The sequence below is a fragment of the Chroicocephalus ridibundus genome, chromosome 1 (assembly GCF_963924245.1).
Source record: "Chroicocephalus ridibundus chromosome 1, bChrRid1.1, whole genome shotgun sequence".
In the NCBI taxonomy this organism is placed as follows: Eukaryota; Metazoa; Chordata; class Aves; order Charadriiformes; family Laridae; genus Chroicocephalus; species Chroicocephalus ridibundus.
In genome coordinates this window covers 125368144-125391232 of record NC_086284.1, presented here as the reverse complement: position 1 = coordinate 125391232, position 23089 = coordinate 125368144, and the positions used below count along the sequence as shown (strand labels likewise).

At 36.4% G+C, this 23089-nt stretch overlaps 1 protein-coding gene across 2 annotated transcripts in view; it reads right to left on the bottom strand.

Moving 5' to 3' along the window:
- Nucleotides 1-23089, bottom strand: part of ABI3BP (ABI family member 3 binding protein) — a 162415-nt gene that overhangs the window by 52332 nt on the left and 86994 nt on the right. The window contains exons 23-37 of one of the 2 annotated variants that reach the window (XM_063350175.1): nucleotides 22101-22166; nucleotides 21643-21708; nucleotides 19898-19972; nucleotides 17760-17834; nucleotides 16833-16907; nucleotides 16201-16275; nucleotides 14869-14934; nucleotides 13535-13615; nucleotides 8786-8854; nucleotides 6099-6146; nucleotides 5533-5607; nucleotides 3866-3913; nucleotides 3298-3372; nucleotides 1682-1729; nucleotides 749-823 (exon numbers count right to left, since the gene is read on the bottom strand). In XM_063350175.1, coding sequence (XP_063206245.1) covers nucleotides 749-823; nucleotides 1682-1729; nucleotides 3298-3372; nucleotides 3866-3913; nucleotides 5533-5607; nucleotides 6099-6146; nucleotides 8786-8854; nucleotides 13535-13615; nucleotides 14869-14934; nucleotides 16201-16275; nucleotides 16833-16907; nucleotides 17760-17834; nucleotides 19898-19972; nucleotides 21643-21708; nucleotides 22101-22166 — 1017 coding nt within the window. The remainder of the gene's footprint in view (nucleotides 1-748; nucleotides 824-1681; nucleotides 1730-3297; nucleotides 3373-3865; nucleotides 3914-5532; nucleotides 5608-6098; nucleotides 6147-8785; nucleotides 8855-13534; nucleotides 13616-14868; nucleotides 14935-16200; nucleotides 16276-16832; nucleotides 16908-17759; nucleotides 17835-19897; nucleotides 19973-21642; nucleotides 21709-22100; nucleotides 22167-23089) is intronic. The other variant, XM_063350184.1, reaches the window with a different exon arrangement.

Below are 23089 nucleotides of genomic sequence, written 5' to 3'. Positions count from 1 at the left end.
GTTGATGATTCAACATATGTCTTTCAATTTTCCTGACAAGAGACTCATTTTCTGCAAAGAAATTTTTTACAAAGCATTTCTTCCATTTGAAAATAATCACAGAGATCATCTGTCAATGCAATCAACATTGTGTTAGTGCAGAGACTAAAGACAAAGTGACTGTTACAGTGCAGTGTTGGATTAACTCTCCACTCGTCTCAGCTCTATCAAATAGGGCTTTCTACAGAGTAAACTGCTGTAGTTCTATCAGCTCCCCTAGCTGCACTTCTCAAGTTTCATATTCAAAAAATTTGCTGTTCATTTAGATCAACTTTGCATTAAAAAAAAATCTCCAGCAAAGCAGTCAAAGCAGAAGAAACAGAAATTTACCACTATTTTTCAAATGGACAGAACTATTTCCAAAGTTCTTGGAACAGGAAAGCACAGTAATTTTACACTTGTAAATAAGTAACTAGAAAATACAAATACCTCTGTCACATTCTGTGGAAATATGACACAAATTTTCCTATGTGCAAGGGCTCAAGATGAGTGTTAAGCCCCACATCCCTACCATTATGCAACTTATTGACATGTATAAATATCTAGCTAATTATCTTGTTCCATTAAGCTATATAGCAAAATTCGATAATGACAATAAACCAGCCTATTCAATAAGTATCTGTGTACCTTCAGAGAACTTACCAATTTTCACAATTTTCAAACTGATAAAACTTTCATGCACTAAAGGGCAAAATATTGATAAGCTTACTTGCTCTAGTCGGAGGAACACGTGGACTGGGTGATGTTTTAGGTTTGTAAGGCCCATGATATGTATCTTTAGGAGCTGAAAGAAAGAATCTGGGTCACACCACGCTAAAATTTTCCGAGATATCAGTGTCCACTACAACCCAAGAAAAACAAAGCAAAGATTTGAACCAAAGATATTCTATGGGACTGATGCAAAAGAGAAAGTGTTTTTGTAACAAAATCAGGCTATAGAGAAAAGAAATTATCTTGCCTGACATATCATCAACTAAGCATATGACAGAATTACTGGTTCTATTTAAGAAGAGGACTTAAAAAATAGAAGAAGAAAACAAAACAAGTAGCTTCAAATACAAAGACACCACTGCTCTGTAACGGAAGTTGTAGAATGATTCACAGTACCAGAGTTAAATGACACAAACATCTTAGTGAAATGGATCTGCCTTCAAGGAATCATATGACCCAAAGATCGCTGAAGTCATTCTGTTCTGACAGTGGAATTGAGGTTTGAGTGAAACAGAATTACTTTTCAGACCTCTATGAAGGATCAAATTTCATTTAGTAAAACTGGAGGGGAAGGAAAGCAGAGAGAGAAAACTTGCAGCATGCAGCTCTGCTCACCCAAACCATATGACCAACTAGAAAGTGCCACCTCTATAGTATGACTGAGAAGACATAAGTTAGGATCCTGTTCTGATCTGCCCTCTGCCTCTCATCATTAAATATTGAAGGAAACTGCCCTATGTTATATGCATAAAAACTTGAAAGGATCCTCCTCAACTGTTTTGTAGAAAATAAGAAAAGAGACAGAGAATCTTGACTGTTAAGTTATTAAGGCACACACAAAGAGAGATGACAACCTTTCGCAGGTCTACCCTTAACGATTGTGTTGAAGAGGAAAGACAATATGTCTAATCAAGTAAGAAAGTATCATTACCTACTGTTGACTTTGGTTTCTCAGTTCTAAAAGTGATTGGTTCCAGAACTGCATTAGCATGATAAAAAACAAAAACAAGTATTACCAAGAACAATCAAAACATTACAATCACTGCCGCCACAATGATCATACCATCCTCGCTTCAGCAGATGACAGATGGTCACACCTTCTTGAAACTCAATACGTACCAGAGTATTATGCTGCTCAGAACTGGCTATAGTTCAAGGAAATAGCTATAATACAGAACAGAGCCCAAATATAAATCTGAAGCTTTAGTAATAAGCCACAAAGAAATTGTGGGTGGTTTTTGACCTTCAACTTTGTACACTTTCCTGACTTATTTCAAGGTTTTCATTCAAACAAGAGGCACAGACTTACTGGGTGGAAAAGGAACCTTAGTTGTCATCTTTCTGCCCATTTCTTCAGCAGCACTGTCTAATATCGCATATACCTTGGATAGCCATACTGGGTCTGGCTGGGATGGAGTTTATTTTCTTCATAGTAGCCCCTGTGGTACTCTGTTTTAGATTCATGACCAAGACAGTGGTGATAGCACACCAGTGTTTTAGGGTGATACCACACCAGTGTTTTAACTATTGCTGAATAGTTCTTGCTACAGTATCAAGGACTTTGTTTTTCACTCGGCCCCCAGGCAAGTAGCCTGGGCTTGGGTAAGCCTAGGAGGGGCTAGCCTAGGAGGGGACACAGCCAGGACAGCTGAACCAAACTGACCAAAAGGATATTCCACCTCATATAATGTCATGCTTAGCAAAAAAACTGGAGGGTAGTCCTTCGAAAGGACCCACTGCTCCTAGACTGGCATTGGTCTGCTGGTGGTATGTGGTCAGCGGTTGCCTTTGTAACACTTTTCTTCCCCCCCCCCGCCTTTTTATCCTTAACTTGTTAAACTGTTTTTATCTTGAACTATGATTTTTTTTTCGCTCTTTTGCTCCTCTGATTCTCTCTCCCAATGCACTGCGGGGTGGAATGAGCAAGCGGTTAGTGGGTGCTTAGTGGGTGGCTGGGGTCAACCCACCACAGCACCTCATACAATTGCTAGTGTGAGTTATATAACTTTCTTCCTCTGTCCTTAATTAGCTCAGGGTTGTATATTGCTCTATACCAAGCTGTATAAACTATATTATAGACAGTAGTACACATTCTTAAATCTCTGAACAACATTAGGGCTGTGCAAAAGTGAATTGAAAAGTATAAATGTATGAGTGTGCCTGGGAAATTTAAAAGAAGTATACAATTTGACAAATACAGATAAAAACCCTTCCTCTTTGCAATGACACCTCTCCTTTTCACCTTCGCTCTCCCAAAACTCAAGCAAATTCAGACAGAAAAGACCTATTTCCACTAACAACTGCACAGAAAATGCCTACTGTTGCAGTGACTTAAAATGTAAAAAAGAACTGAAGATAGAGATTCTAAACTTACCAGGTTGCTTATAAATTCCATATGTTGTGACATGATACTGGATTTTATCCCTCAAGGACAGCTCCAACATATACCCCTCAAGGGATACATTTAAACCTGAAGGTCCACTGATCACAGTAGAATTCATAAAACACACATACCAGTATGATAAGATAAAGAAATAATATACTTACCAGGTTTGGTTTGTGGCACCTCTGATCTTGGTGATGTTCTAGGTTTGGAGGGAACACGCTGTGTTTCTTTTGGAACTGAAATAAAAAAAATGCAACTATTAAAATCTCTCAAGAACTGAGACTGACAGAAGGCATAATATTAGAAAAGAACACATGCCTTTGGGACCCTGTGGAAACACAAAAAGCTTGTATGAGTAATGGAGAAGTATGAATGTCTGGTACACAAAGAAATAGTGCTGATGGAGAATGTCTGTAACAGCATAACATAAAGCAAGGCCAGTATGGATGAGCTAGTATAAAAAATGAAGCAGCACATGAGAATAGAGACATATAGGCAAAGGTAGGCTGTGGTGCTTCCATCCACTTTACAGAACATATTTGTGTGAGAAAAACCAAACAAGATGATTATGAGTTGTTAGTGTAAAATTACAAAAAAAAAAATTACAGAAGGACTAAATTTAATAGTAAAAAAATATGGCAGTGGAGTACAATGAAGATGCACTTGTGATGCTTGGTGCATACTGAGAAGAAAGCTAAATGTGATGGTCCCTGTAGGTAAAACTGTTACCTATTGTTGGCTTTAGTTGATCAGTTTTAAGTGTTATAGATTCCAGGACTGTATCAGAAACAAAACATAAAAGCTATTATGAAAATTGAAGATAATAATTCCACTTACAATTAGTATTACTTGTCTAGTAACTGCATTTTGAATTATATAGTATGTATACCGCCTCATATTAAAACTGTTATATTAAACGAAGTCTCTGAGAAAGCAGTGTAAGCTGAAACATAATGTGAGCTTAGTTCTCCCATGGGCTTCAATGAGATATCCAAATATGTATCGCTCCTTTATTCAGAAAATGGCTTTTTAGGGACACAAATGTCTTCCCTTTGTGGTGTATTTCAAATGCAGTTTATATATACAATTGGAATCAGAGACCACTTGCCTGTTTTCTGGATGCTGTATTATTAAAGAGCATTACGGTGGATTGCATTGCATGATCACATACTTCAGCTCTAAACTGGTATGGATTTAAAATAAAACTGGGTATTTAAGGGGCATGAGGATGCAAAATTGATGCTATTTTCTTGCATTTCCCACATTAGAAACAGAGGCACAATAGAAATAGTGTCGTGTTCTGTTGTCAATTCTTCTGTATGAGTGACAATAAAAAAACCTTTTCTGTGTACCTTCTAAGACAGTCACAAGCTAAGTGGATGATGCTGTAAAAAAATTTATATTATAGATTCTTGAAGACACAGTAACTTTTTTTAAAAAAAAAACAACAAAACCCAGTATAAACCTGTAACATTTGTGTGACAAAACCATTTTCTGAGATGGCCAGACTACCATAATAATGAAAAATGGCAATAGAAGTAAAATCTGAGTTTATGAGAAGTTGCATTTTAGGTTATGGTTTGGAAATAATGTTTTACAATCAGCTGCCACGGTTAAAAAATTATGAAAGAACAAGGATTTTGACTGTTTTCTACATGAGGAAATCATATTTAATAGATAACATCAGCTTTCAAAAATATTGCTCCATGTCTACAATTTCAAGATGTTCAGTAAAGTGATTATCATGTAATGTTTCACGTTTACCAAAAGATAACCTATGTTGATATTTGATACCCTTGCAATTTTCTGTTGATATTTCCAACTGGATAGCAGAGGCCAGAGTGTAATTTTTTCTGCCTGCCACTGAATTCAACTGTACTCACATTTAATGACATAGTATAAAAATCCAGTATTTTGGAATACGGCATAAATGATCATTAATGCTAATAAATATTAATATTTACAAAAAATAGTAACTGTGCACTGGGTAAGTTGCTCATTTATGCAGAAAATAATAATGTCATGAAATTAAATAATTGTGACTTAAAAGGAAACATATTTATTCTAACAATGCAAAGCAATGTGGAAAAGAATTGTACATCTAAGTAGCCATAATACATTATTTGCTAGGTATTTGCTTTAGTTAACACTGTAATTTGAGTTTAAGAACAATATTCTCATCCTGCTGCCACGAAGTGGCAGAGATTTATTCTTTTGCATGATTAAAAACACCTAGTGAATGTTACTACTCCTGAAAACTGCAAATAAATTACTGAACATACAACAGAACAGAACCCCGTTATGTTTTAACTGTCTCAGATAACTAAACATCTGCTCAGAAATACATTTCAATCCAATATAAACTGTATTAGAAATAATCACACAAAGCAGTTTACCATCTTTGACTTGTGGCATATGAGGTTTGGGTGAAGTTTTAGGTTTAGAAGGAATACGCCGCGTCTCCTTTGGAGCTGGAAGAGAAAATGTGGGTAATAAGTTGGTTAAATTGCACAGCAATTAGTGTCTGATACCAAGTTGAACACACAAACACAGAAACCTCACACCTGCAACAGAGAAAAAAGTCTCTTTATAGGAAGTAGGAAAGAAAGTCAGGTAATACTCTCCGTGAGTTTACAACAATCTAAGCAAGAAACTGGAATTTTAGTAATTTTTGAAGCTAAGGTTTTATTTTTTTAAATAAAAAGCTGGGAGAAGCACAGACAAGCATAATCATGAGAAAGGTGATTCAGAGCTGCCAGCACCATTTTCTTAAAAAAAGAAGAGACATTCCAACTGTGAAGAGAGCAATATGCCCAACTGCAATGAATGCCCAGCAATAGAATTGCCTAGAAGAAAAACGAAGTTTAATGAAACAATCCTAAGGCATAAGGTAATTGACTTCAGTGATGCTTTCTGTGATGAAACAAGCAAACACGACAGCTTGCCAAGGAAATATCATTACCCATCGTTGACCTTGGTGGTTCAATTCTAAGTGTAATAGGTTCCAAGACTGCAACAGAAACAGTGTGATAAGGTAAGTATGGAATGTACTCCAAAACACTTAAAATTACTCCACTGGTAAGTATAAAAGCAGGTGCCAATACTACACCACCGTAATGCAGATCTTGAAATTAACTTTTACTTTTTAAAACCATGGACAATTAAATTTCCTAATAATACAGGTTCAATAAGAAAAATATAATTGCACAAACTTGATGGCAAAGGAAGCAAAAACATGCTAATAGAAATCAGTAAATCCTAGAACAAACAAGGGAAGAGATCACACAGCTTAACTTGGAGACAGCAAGGGACTCTTGATATACAAAAATGTCAGGTATCCCCAAACTGAAGTCTGCTATACGTGGAAGTGGCATGGTGACCATGACAAAACAGTTGCTTTTTTCCTCTAAAGTGAACAGTCAAGCAGAGGACTAAAAGGCTGCTATTGGTATGGCTATACAATTATCTGAAAAAAATTATTTTGATAAAGCCTCTTATATTTTTCCCATTACATCCTCTTATGATTTGGATCACAAAACCAATACATCATGTCCTTTTCCTCCTCACAAGCTATGCCAAGTTGGGGTGAAAAAAGGAAAAAAAATCACTATCCTAAATTATGAAATGGTAGAATCTACAAAATCTCCTAGCAGTACAGGAAATATATTAAAATAATATTAATTGATAAATTCTCCCCTCTCAAGGTAGTAAAAACTAAAGTAACTCATAACAGACAGACATTCGCACCTAAAGATAGAACCTTTTCTATCACCTATACTCACTTCACTATACATTCACAGTATAATATAGCCTAGTATTAATATTGCTGCAAATGAGAAAAAAAAGCCAAAACAACCAGCATTAACTTCTTTCTGTCGACAATGGCCAGATACCGCATAGAAAACTTAAACTAGTTACTAATCTTTCTAAAGCACTCACTACATATCCCTAGTTTGCAATGACTTTGCCATTATTCAAGCTCATCAATTACCTTCAGAAATCAAATTCAAAATATTTTTCTGTAACACACTCATTTCTGTTTTCAGATTGCCTTTGAAAAAACAGTCAGTTCTTAGAAAGAAAAATCCCCTTCAGATATTCAGAATAAAATTAAATTCTTTGTTAAGTCTGCAAACTGTTTTCTGAAGCAATTTGGTTTCTTTTTGTATAAATATTATCCCAGAATAATGAACAAGTTCCTTCTCCCCTCCTCCAGGAAAAAAAAGTTAAAGTCTTTCACTTTTTTACTTTCTGCACTAATAGCAAGCCTCAAAGTACACAATTTCAAAAGAACTGCCCTACCAGATTTAGCTTGAAGTGTTTTGGTGTTAGCAGATGATTTGGCTGCAAATATGTGGTTTGTGATTTTGGATACTGGAAAAAACTTGGTTTGTAAAAACCAGTATTTAAGCTGAAAGTAAACGGTAGAAGAATCACATTCACATTCAGGAATGAAGAAATTAAGTCTAGGAAATGATCTCCAGTTTGTATCAATGAATAAACACAGGAAAAAAAATGGTGCTATGAGTTTAATGCATGAAAAATTATTGAATATGGGCAAAACCAGCAGACAGAGCCTTTGAAGAAAGGGATAATCAAGAGTTGGATGTTCTTCTACAGCAAAATTAGCTTCTAAGACTTCAGGCAAAATCCAAATAAAAGAAAGCTAGAAAGCTAAGAAACGATGCTAAGAAAACACTGCTATCTGATGTTGATCTTGGCAAATCAAGGTCATTAGGAGAGTTTTAAGAGTACTTTATGAAATAGATCTTATTGCAGTTGCAAACAGTGAATCTAAGTGATTTGTTGCTAATTAGCCAAAACAAATTGATTCTATTTAATCATATCATCTAAGCACAGATTTAAAGCCATCCTTGTCCAGTAAAGTATTATATATGTAGTTGACTTCATCCAGGTTTAAAAGAGCAAAGTTATACCTTTAAAAACATCTTATAGTGCTTCTCAGAATACAGTCTGCAGAGTAAATGCAAACAGTGACTCAAATCTTCCTTTGAATTAGATATAACATTTCAAGGCTCACTGCAAAGGACACCTTTGTTCTTAGTCTACATTAAAAATGTATTTATTAAACACATCACTAAACATATATTCCCATACCAAAAAAGGTAATTATCATTATTACTTGATATAAACTTTTCTCCTTACTAAAACCAGAACTACTTTTTTTTTTCTTAAATTGAACACAAGTTTCCAAGGATTAATTGAAAAGATGCAATATTTTTCATAAATTTGAGAAATTATCACGCAATGCTCAGTTTTGTGCAACAAAGAACTCTCCCTTCTGCAGAAATTATTCAGCAGTTTGTGGTTTTAAATGTGATTTTTAGGTGACGTATATTATTTTTATATTTCATAAAGTCTTTATTATTGCAATAATTCTTATTCTTTCTTTTTCTAATGTAATTGAAGCTTCTAATCAGATACCTTTGACGTGATATCCTGTCTTTTAGAAGATAATATATCCACAATAGAAACATGGAGAACTAATAAAGCACCAAAAGTATATTTCTATTTGGGGCTGGACCACATAGGAATAAGCAAGAAGTCTACAGGAAACGGTGTTTTCAACTGCACATATTATCAGATGAATGAAAAGAAGAATGACCAAAGATGACTCATAGTCATTACCCTCTGTAGTCTTTGGATGTTCATATGCGTAGGGACTCCTAGTAGTGACTGAAACTGGAATGGTTGCTGCTGGAATAAAGAGAATTTTCTTGAGACAAATACAGGTGCATCTGTATCTATTTTTCAGTGTCTGGTATGGCTGAACTGCTCTTCCTTCCCAATTAAAATCCACCTCCTCCCCACTGTTCAAATGGAAACACTGAGTAAGTAATAAATTTACTGAATGTTTTTAAGCAACAGTAACTACCCTGTGCATCTTTTGCCGCTCTTCAAAAATAAAAGGTGTGTTTATGTTACAGGAACACCACTGGCAGAGGAGGTCTCTGAGTCTTCATCTTCCTGTTTTCCTGACAATTGGTTTTTTTCTCTTTGTGGCTGTAGACCACTGAAACGAAACAGTTCCAGAGAAATCATTCTTCTTTGGTGAATCCTTCTATTGAGTTTCTTCCACAGTGATGCAAAGGTTAGATGTGAAAGATTTCAGGTGCAAATAACTGCAAAGTGGCAGAAACTAAGGCTGAAGATCCCAGTAGGTTATCTAGTGCTACAGCACATTAGATAATCAAGTTAAAAAACTTCACATCTCTATCCAGAGTAATTAATTAGGTTTGAAATGAAAGAACTCCAAAGACTCTGAAAAATACAGAGAACTTTGAAGACAGAGTTGGTAGAATTGTTAAGTATTAGCATGACTTTACGATTGGAGTCCATTTTCAGTCCTAAATACATCTAAAATCATTAAGGAATCAATGTGCTTATACAAACCTTCAAAATTTACTTCATTTGTTTGCTCTGCTTTGACTCTTCTCAGCCTATGTTTTATTACCTCTACCTCTCTCTCTCTCTTTATGACGATATAGATTTCAATTAGGAAAGAAAAAATGATTGACGCCTATTGTACAATTGATTGATGCATTTGATACTATTGCAATTACTCTAAGCAAGCAAAATACTCCAAAATGTCTTCAGGACAAATAATTTGGGCAACAAAGTAGACTGGTTCCCAAAGAGGTTGTGGAGTCTCCATCCCTGGTAATACTAAAAAACTGTCTGGACATGGTCCTGGGCAAATGGTTCTAGGTGTCCCTGTGTGAGCAGGGGATTGGACCAGATGAACTCCAGCGGTGCCTTCCAACCTCAACCATTCTGTGATGCTGTCAAAGAACGTAGTAATTACCCAGCATTGGCATGGGCTACTCTGTATACAAAAAGACCTTAGGTTTAGAAGGAGAAACTTCACAGGGAACTGAAAAGTTGAAAAGTTGACAAAAAATTCTGACAGTGAGCAATTATCAAGTTTTCCTATGTTCCCTGGGAACTGGATCTCTAAAGTAACATTTGCTGGGTAGGTAAACCTCTCCTCAAGACAATCCTCTTTAAAGCCATGTCATTGAAAATGATAATGCATGAAGTGGCTCATATGAAGTGACAGCACCATTCTTTTAAAAAATAAAAAAATATTAAAAAAAAAAAATCCAAACCAGCCAGTGCAATCAGTTCTTGCCCCAGCCCCACAGGGCTCTGGTACTGCATGGGGTCAAAAGGCGAAGAATGAGAATACACAGAAGCAACTATGGAAAATCATTCATTAGTAGGATCTCTTTGTTCTTTGCCAACTTCTTCTCTGAACTGCCACATGTGGAAGTACTGCTCTGTCATGACAAAAATCAGAAGGGAATGCTTATCTGTTTAACAACTGGAGACTACTTTTCTCTGAGTACTGCAGTATGCATTGAGTATTGCATGACATATCTGTGCCTCAACACTATGCTTTGCTCTAAACCCAAGCAGGGAAATCCAATAAGCAGGATACTAACCTACACGTTAGGTACTTTGCACACTGTTTCAGAATTAACCTAGGGCCATATATTCATTGCACCATATTTTTCTGATAAATCTTAAATCACTCAGATCTCTTTTTTCTTTTTCATTTCTTTTTTTGGTTTTTTTTTTTTTTGGGTTGTTTTTTTTTTTCCCGAACATAAAATTAAACAATGCCATTCTGATCCCAAGCCTAAAGAGATTCTCAAAGTCTCTGGTAATGATTTTTTCTCAGCCTATTTAAAAAAAAAAAAAAGTTCATTAATAGACATAGAATTCACATTTCATGTAGACTTTGCTAGATAAAAAGAAAAGGTTGAGCTGGGAAATGGATTTCTCAGAATGATGATGAGAGCAGAATAAGATTGGGAGGAAATAAAATGTCTTCATTTCCTCTGACCTTTCTGAAAGCGGAGCACCTAAATAAAACTCACAGACAATATGAAAGGACTTTGACAAAAAAGTTACTCTTGATATTATTCAACAGTTTATCAGATTATTGTGTTGAAACCACTGAGCAGCCAGGTAACCTGAGACTTTGAAGGTCAGAAAATAGTAAGAAAGACATGCACCAAGTTATCAAACAGAGTTTTGATAGGCTGAGAAAGCATGGTTCACTGGTGTGACTATACTTCAGAAGATGCATATTTAGAAGTCCTTCCAGAACCCTCATAGTCCTGATAAGGGAAAGAAGACTGTAAAAGGAACAACTACATGTATGCACCAAACTACCTAACATTACTCTATCTTAACTTAATTTCTGTATTGAAACTACGGAAATTCACAAATAGTAGGTCATTGAGATCCTCCTCTACAACAGATAAGTTCTGCAGTTCTCTTGCAAAAGTCTCATATCACATAGATGGAAATGCATGGACGCATATGAAGAACTAGCATTTTTTACTAGAGGCACAAGAAAGTGCAAAATTTATAATGCATCTCAGGGACTCAACAAGGACTCATTATAAAGAACTAATCTTGCCCTTTTCCAAAAAAAAAATAAATATTGCAGTGCAGTTGGATGCATGGTAGAAAATTCATTATCATTTCCTTTCCTGAAAAATGGAGAACTTGGTATATTTATACAGAGAGATTAATGCTAACAATAATACAATGGTTGGGCATGATCACACTGTCAACAAGAACCGCTTTTTTCATGCAAGCAACAGATTCAATTGCTCAAATATCAAGAAGAATGAAGCTGCAAATTTTGACTAGAATGTACAGTTGGTTGGCTGGAAAAAATGAAAATTGTTTATATGTGTTTTTTTTTTTAAGTGAACTTTTTGCTCCACTGCAAAAAGACAAATACTTTACCAGAAACAGTACAAAAGTTTTACTAAGAATAAGAGCCAAAATTAACTTTCAGGAATACTGTTTGACCCAAAATAGGTTATTAGTAAGTCAGTGATCAAGTACGAGTTTGGCACATATTCCTCATTATTTTGATTTACTGTTAAGGAAAGGTGACAACCACTGTCATGACATAAGTTTCCAGTTCAAGCTGAACTCCCAAGTGATGCTGGAATACACAGGAGATCCTGCTCTTTGACCATTTTGTCACCTACCTAAAAGCCAGGTTATCCCCATGCACGGCATATTTTATGCCTCAAATAATAATTTCTAAACAAGAATATCATTTGTCCCATCAGAACAAATGCCAAATTCACAAATACCTACTTACAGGAAGATCATTACAAGCTTAATTATGATTAAAAAGTGTTTTTTAGGATTCTGTCTGATTGATCAGTGAAACCGCTTACAGAAAAAAGACAAACAAGACGCATGCCTACAAATACAGAATCATGTCGCCTTCTTTGTAGTTATATAGAAAATTGTTATATAGCCATCCATTGTGGAAACGTCAATATACAGTGTCCAAGGCAGGCAGATATAGGCAGTCCAAGGGTTTAAAACAATTTTATGCAACAGTTTCCAAATGAGTTGCTTTTTTCCTGTGTTCTTTCAAAAAAATCATGCAGGATTCAGATTTATATTCAGATATAGGCATCTACAGCAGAGACAATTAATTATTCTAGTAATACAATACTGGATTTCCTACACTAAAAAGGCTGTAGGAGCTGTAATCACCATGAAAAACTAATTATGCATACTATTTTGAGACAGTTCCAAGTCATAAATACCATTTAGTTAACAAGCTTCACAAGGAATTACTTGGTCTGAAGAGAGTAATTCTTTTTATGAGCTAAAAAACATAATTCACAGGGAATCTGGAAAGAATTTAATAATATTGCCTGATCTCTTCCAGCATCAAGTAATATATTCTTACAATATAAAATTATGCAATTTTAAGCTTTCCAACTTCACTATAAGCTATGTAATACTAGTAATATTTTTGTAACTGTATTCACTTGTTCTTCAGCTCCAGAAAATGCCAGGTGCCTTCTATTCTCCAACAGACATCATAGACCAATTTCAACCCCCATGTGAAGGTGCATTTTCATTTGCCATCTTAAAATATGCCTTTACTAAGTTCCAGAGCAGAATTTCACTCATTTCCACAGTTTCAGGTAAGTCTTGATGCATTAATGATCACTGAATCAATATAAATCCTATGGTTCTAGGTAAGATATAACCATTAGCAAAGCATGAAAATTTGCATTTTTCTGGACCCTGTGCTGAACTAAGTTGTAAAACTCGTTATTTTGAAATGAAAGGCAGGAAAACAATTTGTTTCAATGCCAGGCCATGCGACTTGGTGATTTGGGATACAAAAGTTAAAAGTTTTCTTGCTTTGCTTCAAATTTTTTTGGTTTCATACAAAATAATATTCCTTAAAGAGCACAGCTCCCCTCAGTGCCCATTCTTCTGATGATTAAGTACTGAGCTTCACACAGAATAAATTTAAACAAAGTATACTACTTAAGTGACACATTATAAAAAAGGTTTGCTATGGAAGTTAGTTACCAGGTTTAGTTCGTGGCTTTTTGGGTCTGGCAGATGGTCTAGCTTTAGGTGCAGAAGGTATGAGTTTTGCTTCTTTAGGAGCTGAAAGAAATATACTGGATTATAAGATTATCCTTTCCACTGTATCACATAAAAAAATCACATTCTTCAAGCCTGAAATGAAACATTGAATGGCTACTGGGAACAAAAGCAAATGGCAAAATCAGATTTGCTAAGAAGGCTTCTCAAACATCTTCCTAAGACTTCACTACCCCAGCAAAATCCTTGCTTGTTCTTCACTGTAAAAGTCAGTAAGTAAATTTAAAATATGTAATTGTAGCTTACAATCACATCAAAACATTCCTCACTTTAAGTTAGCGGATTCATTTTTGCAAGATACCTAAGAGTAAAATAATAATGCTGTTTATCCTTTTGAACTCCAGGCTAATTTTAAGACATCAAAACACATATGTAGACAAAATATTCTAAAATGTCCTCTGTTTTCAACACTGTAAAGAAATTACTGGTACAGAGCTGGAAAAACATGGAATCAATAATAAAAAAGGGAATTACTTCATAACTGTAGTCATTGAATTCTCTTAATAAAATAGAAGTAGCATCATCTAAGTGGTAAAAATTAAGAGCAAAAAAGAAAACCTTTTTTTCCCCTGAACATGCATGGGTTGAAACTGTAATTAGCTAAATAGGACTGTTAATTTGACATCAGATAAAGCTTCAGGTGAGTTTCAGGTAGTATAGTCAGTAATTTTGATCATTTTTATAAAGCTGTGCTATGAGACTGCTTTCCAAGAAAAAGTTTCATAGCTACAGACACAGTAGAAAAGCATATGACATTTATAGAAAGAACAGAGTAGAATGAGACATATGAAGTGACTGAGAAGTGTTTTTCAAGCCAATGTGACATTCAGAAGGATTCATAAAAGAAAAGTAGAATTAACACATCCACCCAGTGCCACAGGAATCCTTCATTGAGAGTTCTAGGATTAACGTCCACAATATTAGCCTTGAACTTGACCTTTCAGCAGTATTTCCAACAGGTTTCTGATGATTTTCTGAGGGTAAAGTGCATTGGTGTAAAAAAACTCCCAATAAAATGGAAGATAATTCTCATTCCCAAAATTCTACTGTACTATAGAACTAGTAAAACTATATGAAAATATATCAAATTTATTAAGTTTAGGAAAACATATTTCTGTATGCTTAATTCCTATCTTTTTTCCTCTCTCAGTGAAATGGATTCAATATAATAATAGCTATGAGATAAAGTAACAGAGTACAAACTGTGGTGTGAACTGCAAAGCGGAGTGACCAACAGCTACGGAAACGTGTGTTACCTAGTGTTGCTTTTGGTTGTTCAACAGTCTGAGAAGTTTTAGGCTCCAAAAGTGGTGGTTTAGGGGCTAGAAGAGAAAAATTCAGATGTAATAGAACAGATCAGTAAATGTATCAGCAGTAAGCCAAAAGCATTATCATTCCAGTAGTTCAGGGGGTTTGTTTGATTGTTTTAAGTAGACTAGATAAGCATGCCACTAAGTCCTACTCTTAAGCGTAACACCCTACATTCCTTTTAGTTTTGCTTCCTATGAAACTACAACACTGTACGCTCATGGCGATATGTGAGGGTCTACTTCTAAGGCTCCTTCCCCATATTTATGTTCTCAGGACATTTTTAATTCATTGTTTGATTCAATCAACAAACACGAGTCTTTGATGCTACAGGAAAATAGTGAGAAAGGACAGATGAAGGCTTTGACTGAAGAAAAGACTGCAGTCCATAACAAATACCAGAGAAACAATACCAAAGAGGAAATTTCTAAACAACAAAATCTTGCTGAAAATCTTAAATCAGAGCCTGCAGCTGATTGTAAGAAAGACACGTATAAGACACCAAAGGCAACCCCTGCTTTTTACTGACCTGTCTGTTATAAGATACAAGAACAGAAAGATTTTAGGGCTCTAGTAATGCACACTATAATATTTATTGGTCCGGTACCTAAATTACTAAAGAAGGCAAATTCATCTCCCTTAAGAAAATGAGTACAGAGATCTGTTTTTTTTATCAAAAAGCAGAAAAGAAAAAAAGACAAGACACGATGATAATGTTCCCATGGACAAAGAATGAATCTCACATGTATATGAAAGTTTCCCCTTCTATTTTGAGAAAGCTCTCCTACTTCCACTACAATGGCAATCCTTTCCCCTGAGTTCCCTGTGGGAGGACATATTGATCACAAGTAGTACTTTACTTTCAATCAACAAACTGTTGTGACTAGCAAAGATGCCATCTTTGCTATAGTATTTCTGTGTGAAAGTGGGAGATAGGGACTGGCAAAAGAGATTATAGAAATAATAATCATATATATTGTGCCTACAAGTGATATAAAAAAACCCTGTGCCATCTAGAAGTTTTTTCCCTTCTAGTTCTTTAAAAAGATTACAAAACTAGAGAACTTGTCTATATTTTTATCACTGAATCCAAATGCGTAAAACTGATAAGCTTATCTCATTCCTTTCGTTAGGCAACATCAAATAACTGATTTCAGAATACTGAGTTAGTCAAGATGCTCATGTATTGCATAGCTCCTGTTCCTTTTTTGGAAGTTTTGCTTAGAAATTTTTAGTGAACATATGTGTCTGCATACCGACTTATAAAAATGCACAATTACCAGGTTTCACATGCTGTACTTCTGGGGTAGCAGATGGTTTCAGTTTAGAAGGAATAAGTGGTATTTCTTTTGGAGCTGAAAGAAAGAGCTCAGTTTGCAATCAAAAATAGTTTAACAAGAGTTTCCCACAACAAACAGCACATGCCACAAGTTTATATTGAAGAAAAGACAGCTTAGTATGGAATATCAAAGCCATCTGATGAAATCAGAGTTTAAAGTGTGGAATGGAGATGATATTGAAATGCTGTGCCTAGATCAGAAATAGATGTCTCCAAAACAATTAAAATTTCCACTATGAAAGCTCCACATATCAGAGACAAAGACAACACATACGTGTGCATGAGAGTGGAAGAGATAGACAGAACACTCTAATAAAAGGATGATGGAGTTTTTCATGCAAGAGGCAAGTCTTACTTCCCTGAAGACGGTAAAATCATCCTGAGCTATGTTCTCATACAGAGATATATGAAGAAGAATCAGTCTAATGACAATGGAAGAACAAGACTGTATAACCAGGAAAAAGAATAGTGATTATGCATGTGAAATGATATGCTGGAAGAAATGCATTCATATGGGATGAAGTGCTCAAGACAAACACAGAGTTTTTCACTAGGTGAAAACAACAACATTACCTAATGTTACCCTTGGCCATTGAAAAGGATGAGAAGTTTTAGATGTGAAAGATTCCAGAATGGATTCACTTGTTGCTGTTGGAAGAAATGGTGAGAGTCATAAGAGAGCAAAGAGCTAATGGTAGAAACTCTTCCTTCATAAGCAAAAACAAATTTGTTTTTACAAGAACAACAAATATTTCACTAATGCTTGGACACTTATCAGTTTAGTATGCATTAGAGAGAAATTCAGTCTTTTGAACTGCACAAAGCTTCAGTGACTATAAATCATTGCATTTGTGATGTGCAGAAATTCTGGAAGTTCATTTCCTCCTGCCTTCATTGCAACTGGTCTGGATCTCAACCACTGCCAACTAAGATTTTAAGTTGAGCATTTGAACGTTTTGAGTTTTGGTCCGTTACTTAAGGAAAATGGTATGGTGTAAAATGTCGGAATTTAATGAAGAAGACATGTTGAACAATCAGTTAGTCAGATATTAAAACCATATAAAATTTGGAGTAGAAAGCTGATGACTGATCCAACTATGGTTTCAGCCCAAAAGCATCGTCTTGACTGTTAACCAATTTTGTGCCATTAAGGATATACTGTGCTTAGTATTTTTAACATGGCAACAGCAGTAGAATGCAGGCTACAGTATACATCAGAGTATTTTCATCACCATGACTGGACAATAAATACTGTTTTCTCCATTATCTACATGACGTATTTTTCAAAATACCGAAGGAGAATCACAAGACTGAGAGTTGCATTTTAAGTGTGATAAAGGACCAATTTCAACCATTAACAGCAATCTAAATTAAAAATTCAGGTGTTAGGGTCTAATCCAAATGTCCTCTGAAAGTGAAGATTACCAGTGTACACACTTCAGTGAGTTTTAGAGCATGGTTTGAGCTACTGAATTAAGAACTAGGTAGAGATTATTGTACCTGGTTCAGCATCTGCTATTTCAGGTTTACTAGGTGTCACAGGGCTTGAAAGAACAGGCTGAATACCACTGAAAGCTATAAAAAAAAAGGTCACAGTATCCATGATTATTAAGTCTACACATAGCTTTTTTTTTTTATAAGAACAAACAAAAAATTTTACAGGTTATAACATACCTAATTTGCAATGCAGAGGTCCACCCACAATAACATGCCTTACCTTGACAATGGAGCAGAGTGGGAGCTGAAGCTAGTAGTTAAAATGAAACTGAAACTGAAGTGTCAGCCAACCAATATTGCTTTAGACAGCACGGTCCATGTAGTTTAAAGCAACTCAGAAAATATAAAGATAAAAGAACTTCTAACACTATGGTTATAAGCATAAAGCATGCCAAAAAAGGCAGAAAAAATATAATCTACAAAACTAAAATACACTGCAAATATATTTCTGTAAAAAACATTTTCTTAACCTCTTCAGAGCTTTGTTTTCTGTCAAGATATTGTTGGTGAATTTTAATGTCGTATAATCTGTGTGCATATATGCACATATAAAACAAAGGTAAAAAACTAAAAAAGAATAATCACTGAACAGTAAGTAGTAAGAAAGAAATTTACTATGCTGGAATAAAAAATACAGAATATATAAATGTGTGTATCCATCTATCTGAGAGCATAACAATTGAACTTGACAGAGAAAAACAAGTAATTTCAAGATTCTTATTAAGCTGTAGGCACTATTATTATTGTTCCAAGCTTACTTTATTTAGGTATATCTCAAAATAGCTCTAGTAGCTTTTTCAGAGACAAATGTAAGATCAGAAACACTATTAGGTGAGTTTCTCAGCAGTAAGCACAAGTTGTTTTGGCTCATGTGAAAAAGGGTACTTTGTCTACATTGATGATCATGACTCAAGTGGAAGACAAGTATTGCAGATGACCAAAATATCTGGGATGAACAGGATTTCCAAAATTGCTATCAAAACACCCAAAATGGTTTAACTAGAAAGCTAATGCATTACTGTTTCTCATAGTTGTTGTTAGCACATGAGGTGTTCTGGAAAGTGGAGGCATAGATTTTTCCAGGTCGGCTGAACTTGTAACTGCAGAAAAACGTAAATAACCCTGACAGACAGATTCATATTGGTGCAGAAATGGCGGGGCGTGGGGTGGGTGGAATCAGAAAAAGTAAGATTGCTTCGCATTACTTTGCAAGATGCCAATACCACTATAATACAGTTTCACAAGATTTCCAGCTTGAAAATAAATTAACAAAAGCTCAAAGTTTTGAAAAGTCACACGCATCTAAAACACGCACCCTGACAGAGACTGCAGTCCCCCCAAAAGCAGACTTATCAACAGGAGTCAATTGATCTGTACACATGAAAGATCAAGAAACCTGTGCTTTTGACTTGACCTGCATCTGTAGAGACCTACACAATTAAAATACATGCTAACATTAATTTCTACAACCAGGCATTTCTATTGCCAAAGCTTTGCTTGTTTCAGTTTAACAGATGCCAGCTTATAGGTTTTAATACACTACACATTATGTAATTTTTAATTTAAAATAAATTGTGAATTTTATATAATTGGCATAACATGAATTAACACTACTTTTGTGACATACTGAAGAGCCAGAAGGTGAGGCAGAAAATTCAAAACAACACTGTTGAAATATTGGCTGTCAGCTTTAGGATAATTTTCTTTCTCGTCTCTCACACATTCGTACCTTTGCTATGAATACAAATTTAATCTTGGATAGCTATGACCCCAGTAAGAAAAGTTCCAATATAACAAAACTCGAAAAAAATGCTTAGGAATGGAGAAAACTGAAAAAAAAATCACCCAGGGTAAAAATCTCACAATCAAGAATATATCTTCGTAACTGATAATGACTCTATCTAGCTAGTGATCCTTATATCCGACAGATAATAACCACCCAAACCAATATTGATTCCTGTGGGTTTTTTATTTGATCCTATGCCACAGAATATCATCACGTGGTTATAGAGCCTACCAAACAGTGCAAACAAAATTCCGTTTCAGACAACACCAAGCAATCAGAGGAAACAGCCTGTAACTATAACATCGACACAAAAAAAAAGTATCCTAAGCAGGCAAGTATCATAAACACAATTTACCAGTCTCGATTTTTGATATTTCTGCAGATGCAGATGTTTGGGACGGGAAAGTAATATGATGAGAGTCCAGTGAAGCTGGAAAACAAAACAAAACAAAAAAAAGTTTTTGGCATCATCTGAACCTATAGACTGAGCAGGTTTCAAGCCATTGCTTAGGAACTAGAGACTTCAGACACGAATAAATCTCAAATGCACATGGAATGGATTTTCAAATGTGAATGTGTGAAGTTGCACTGGTGATGCAAATGATTAAGACGACGTGGCAAGAACTATGAAGAAATGTTCAAAGACATCAGAAAATATGATGGAAAAAAAAGAAAAAAGAACAGATAAAAATTAACGAAAAAAAGTGGTGAAAGGCAAAGAAACACTTGCTTTTGCCTTGCAGAACAAGATGTGACATACAGAAACCCAGTTTGAAAACACTATTTAAAAACAGAAGTGACAGAGGGGAGATGTAGAATTTCTGATAAACAGAAACATTTCCTCACAAAAGAGAAGGCAGAAGGATCCTGAAAGAATTAATATAGGCAAGAATTGCAGCATCAATGGAAAAGACACTGATGTACGTGACACTCAGCTGACAAAAATAGAAGATTTCTCCAGTGCCACAAACACACACTTCAGAATCAGTTTCTGTCACTTATACTGAGACACCAACAAACATGATGACCACATCTGGGAACCTACAATTCAACTGCATCTCAATGGGAAGGATATGTTAATACGGTTCGTTACACTTCTAACTTGCACGTGACTTCAGGTCTGTAGGCTTACCAGCCTGCTCACATAATGCTTTCGTTACTTCATGGGCCAAAAAATACTGCCAGGCTACAGGACTGGTCTTGTACACCTCCCAGTGTGAAAGAAGCTATCGGCGTGAGCATCTCCACCCATTGTGGTTAAGTATCCTATCCAATGTCTTGAGTACGTACGGCTTTTCGCTTACAGCAGTTTCATCTCTACACTTTTGCTTCACCCCAAAGTAGGCCCAAGAGAAATAACAGTTCAGCTAAACGCACCACAACATCTCTTGGGACATTTCCTGTCTTGCATTGTTACCAGAACTGCAAGAAATGTCATTACCAAATTAGGCTGGCAGCACAGCCAGGTGCCAAAGGCTGCCGGTGTTTTGAAACTTGAAGAAACATGCTGTGATTCACCCGGAGCTGAAAAGAGGCATCGTTCTTAAAACCCTAACGTGACCTCAAAAGCAGCTGTAGAGCAAAGCATTCCCAGTTCCAGGTAACGACAATGCAAAGGTGTGCGCAGATGACAACAGGCCACCTTCAAAGCCAGCAGTGAAGCAACCAATAGCTGCACCCTTGGACAAGGAAACCCTGGTGGGCAGCTGCACTGCAGTGCTGTCCTCTTCTCCCAGCACAGACGGAATGTGCCTCTTAAGAACGCTGTCCTATTTGAATGTGTCAGAGGAAGAAAGACTGCTACCAAAACACAAAGAAGCTGGGGAAGGGCATGTGAAGGCAAGGTGCGATATTATGTTCTCTGCACAAGCTGTCCCTCAGTCCCTGCCAAAAATGCTCATCAGCAATGGAAAAAGCATGGGATCAAACCAGAGAAATGCAGACCAAGAGTGGCGAGTGCTTTGGCAAGCCAAGCTGCACCAACAAGTCTTCATACTCTCCATGGAAGGTGACAAGGATGCCAGGTGGTTGGGAAGAGAAGCGTGATGGGGAGCCAGAGAGAAAGAGGAAAATGGAAAAAGAAGGGGGTTTGCTAGTTACCCATCACGGTTTGCTGGGTTGCCGGGGAAGAAGGGGTGGTGGACTTCGGCCTCGGTCTTCGAGTAGCTAAGATCAAACACAAAAACCACCTTCAGGTCCTCAGACAGGCTGCCGTCACATGGGTGGTATCAAGACAGAGCTATAAACAAAGAGACATGGCCCTGCTTGCGGCAGGCTTCCATGTCACAGCATCGCTCCCCGTAGCAGCATGATGCTATCTTTCAAGTGGCGTAGGTAGCCCAAGGTAGCAGAGTAAACCCAGAAGTGGAACCCCAAAAAACGGCAGCAGAAAGCTTGCAAATGGAGCAAGTCCTAACACGGAGCCATAAGGGACCCATCGCATTTGTGGACTCACTTTTCAGCACATCAAAACATCCCAACAGGCTCATCGCTGCAGAGGAACGCGCTGCCTAAGTGATCAACATACAAAGGGAATTGCTGGTAAAATTGCTATTTACCCATCACAGTCCTTGTGGTTTCTGCTGAAGCAGATGAGGTGGATTCCAGGTCCGGTCTCTGGCTTGCTGCGGTCAGACATGGAAATGATCTTCAGACATCCACACAGACTTCCCACAGCAGTACAAGCAGCACCGGCTCACAACACCCCAAATGTCTGCGTTTAAGGCAATACATCCCTTCTCCTGGCAATATCTCATGACTCAGTCACCAAATCAGCAGTCAGCCGTCTTGCTGCGTTTGCAACTAACACAATACTGTTAGAAACTCAGTAGCTAAATGGCTCGCCATCAGCAGAAAAATGGCTAGATGTCTACTTCACAAAACCACTCCTTACATTTTGCTGAAAGATGCCCAAAAACAGTCATTGCAGACTGAACATGGGAGCCAAGAGAGTCATCTTTTGTATTCGCAATTCAAGATGACAGGTGGTGGGTACCTCTCAAAAGCAAGCAACCCAAATACTAAATATTTTCTTACTGCAGCATGAAGGAATAAATTGGACATTATCCTATCAGTATTCATAGTCATAACTCCACCTCTCCTTGGAAGTTCAATAATTTTTCCAAAAGGTATTTTCTTACTGTTATTGTCACTATTATTATTATTATTATTGTTTTTACTAAGAACGACTGTATAAGGCCTCACCATTCCCACAAAAGGCCTCACCATTCCCCATAACATCTGAAAATCCACATTCTTCCCTTAGGTTATTCTCCAAGCCAATGAGTAACATACCTCTTCATCAAGCTTGAACTTCAGCGCTCAAGTTAGTGAAACGAAAGAGGAGAAAATAACTGATTTCCTCTAAGGAATCTATGAGACAGCTATACATCAATAGCAAGACTAAGGGGAAGTAAAATTGTATTTCTGCCATATTGGAATATTTCATTCTAGAAAGAATTTTAAAAATAAAAACTGCATTTAGAGATACACATTGCGTGACAAATGCATTTTGCCAGCTGCCCCTACAAAAAGTGATTTTTCAAGT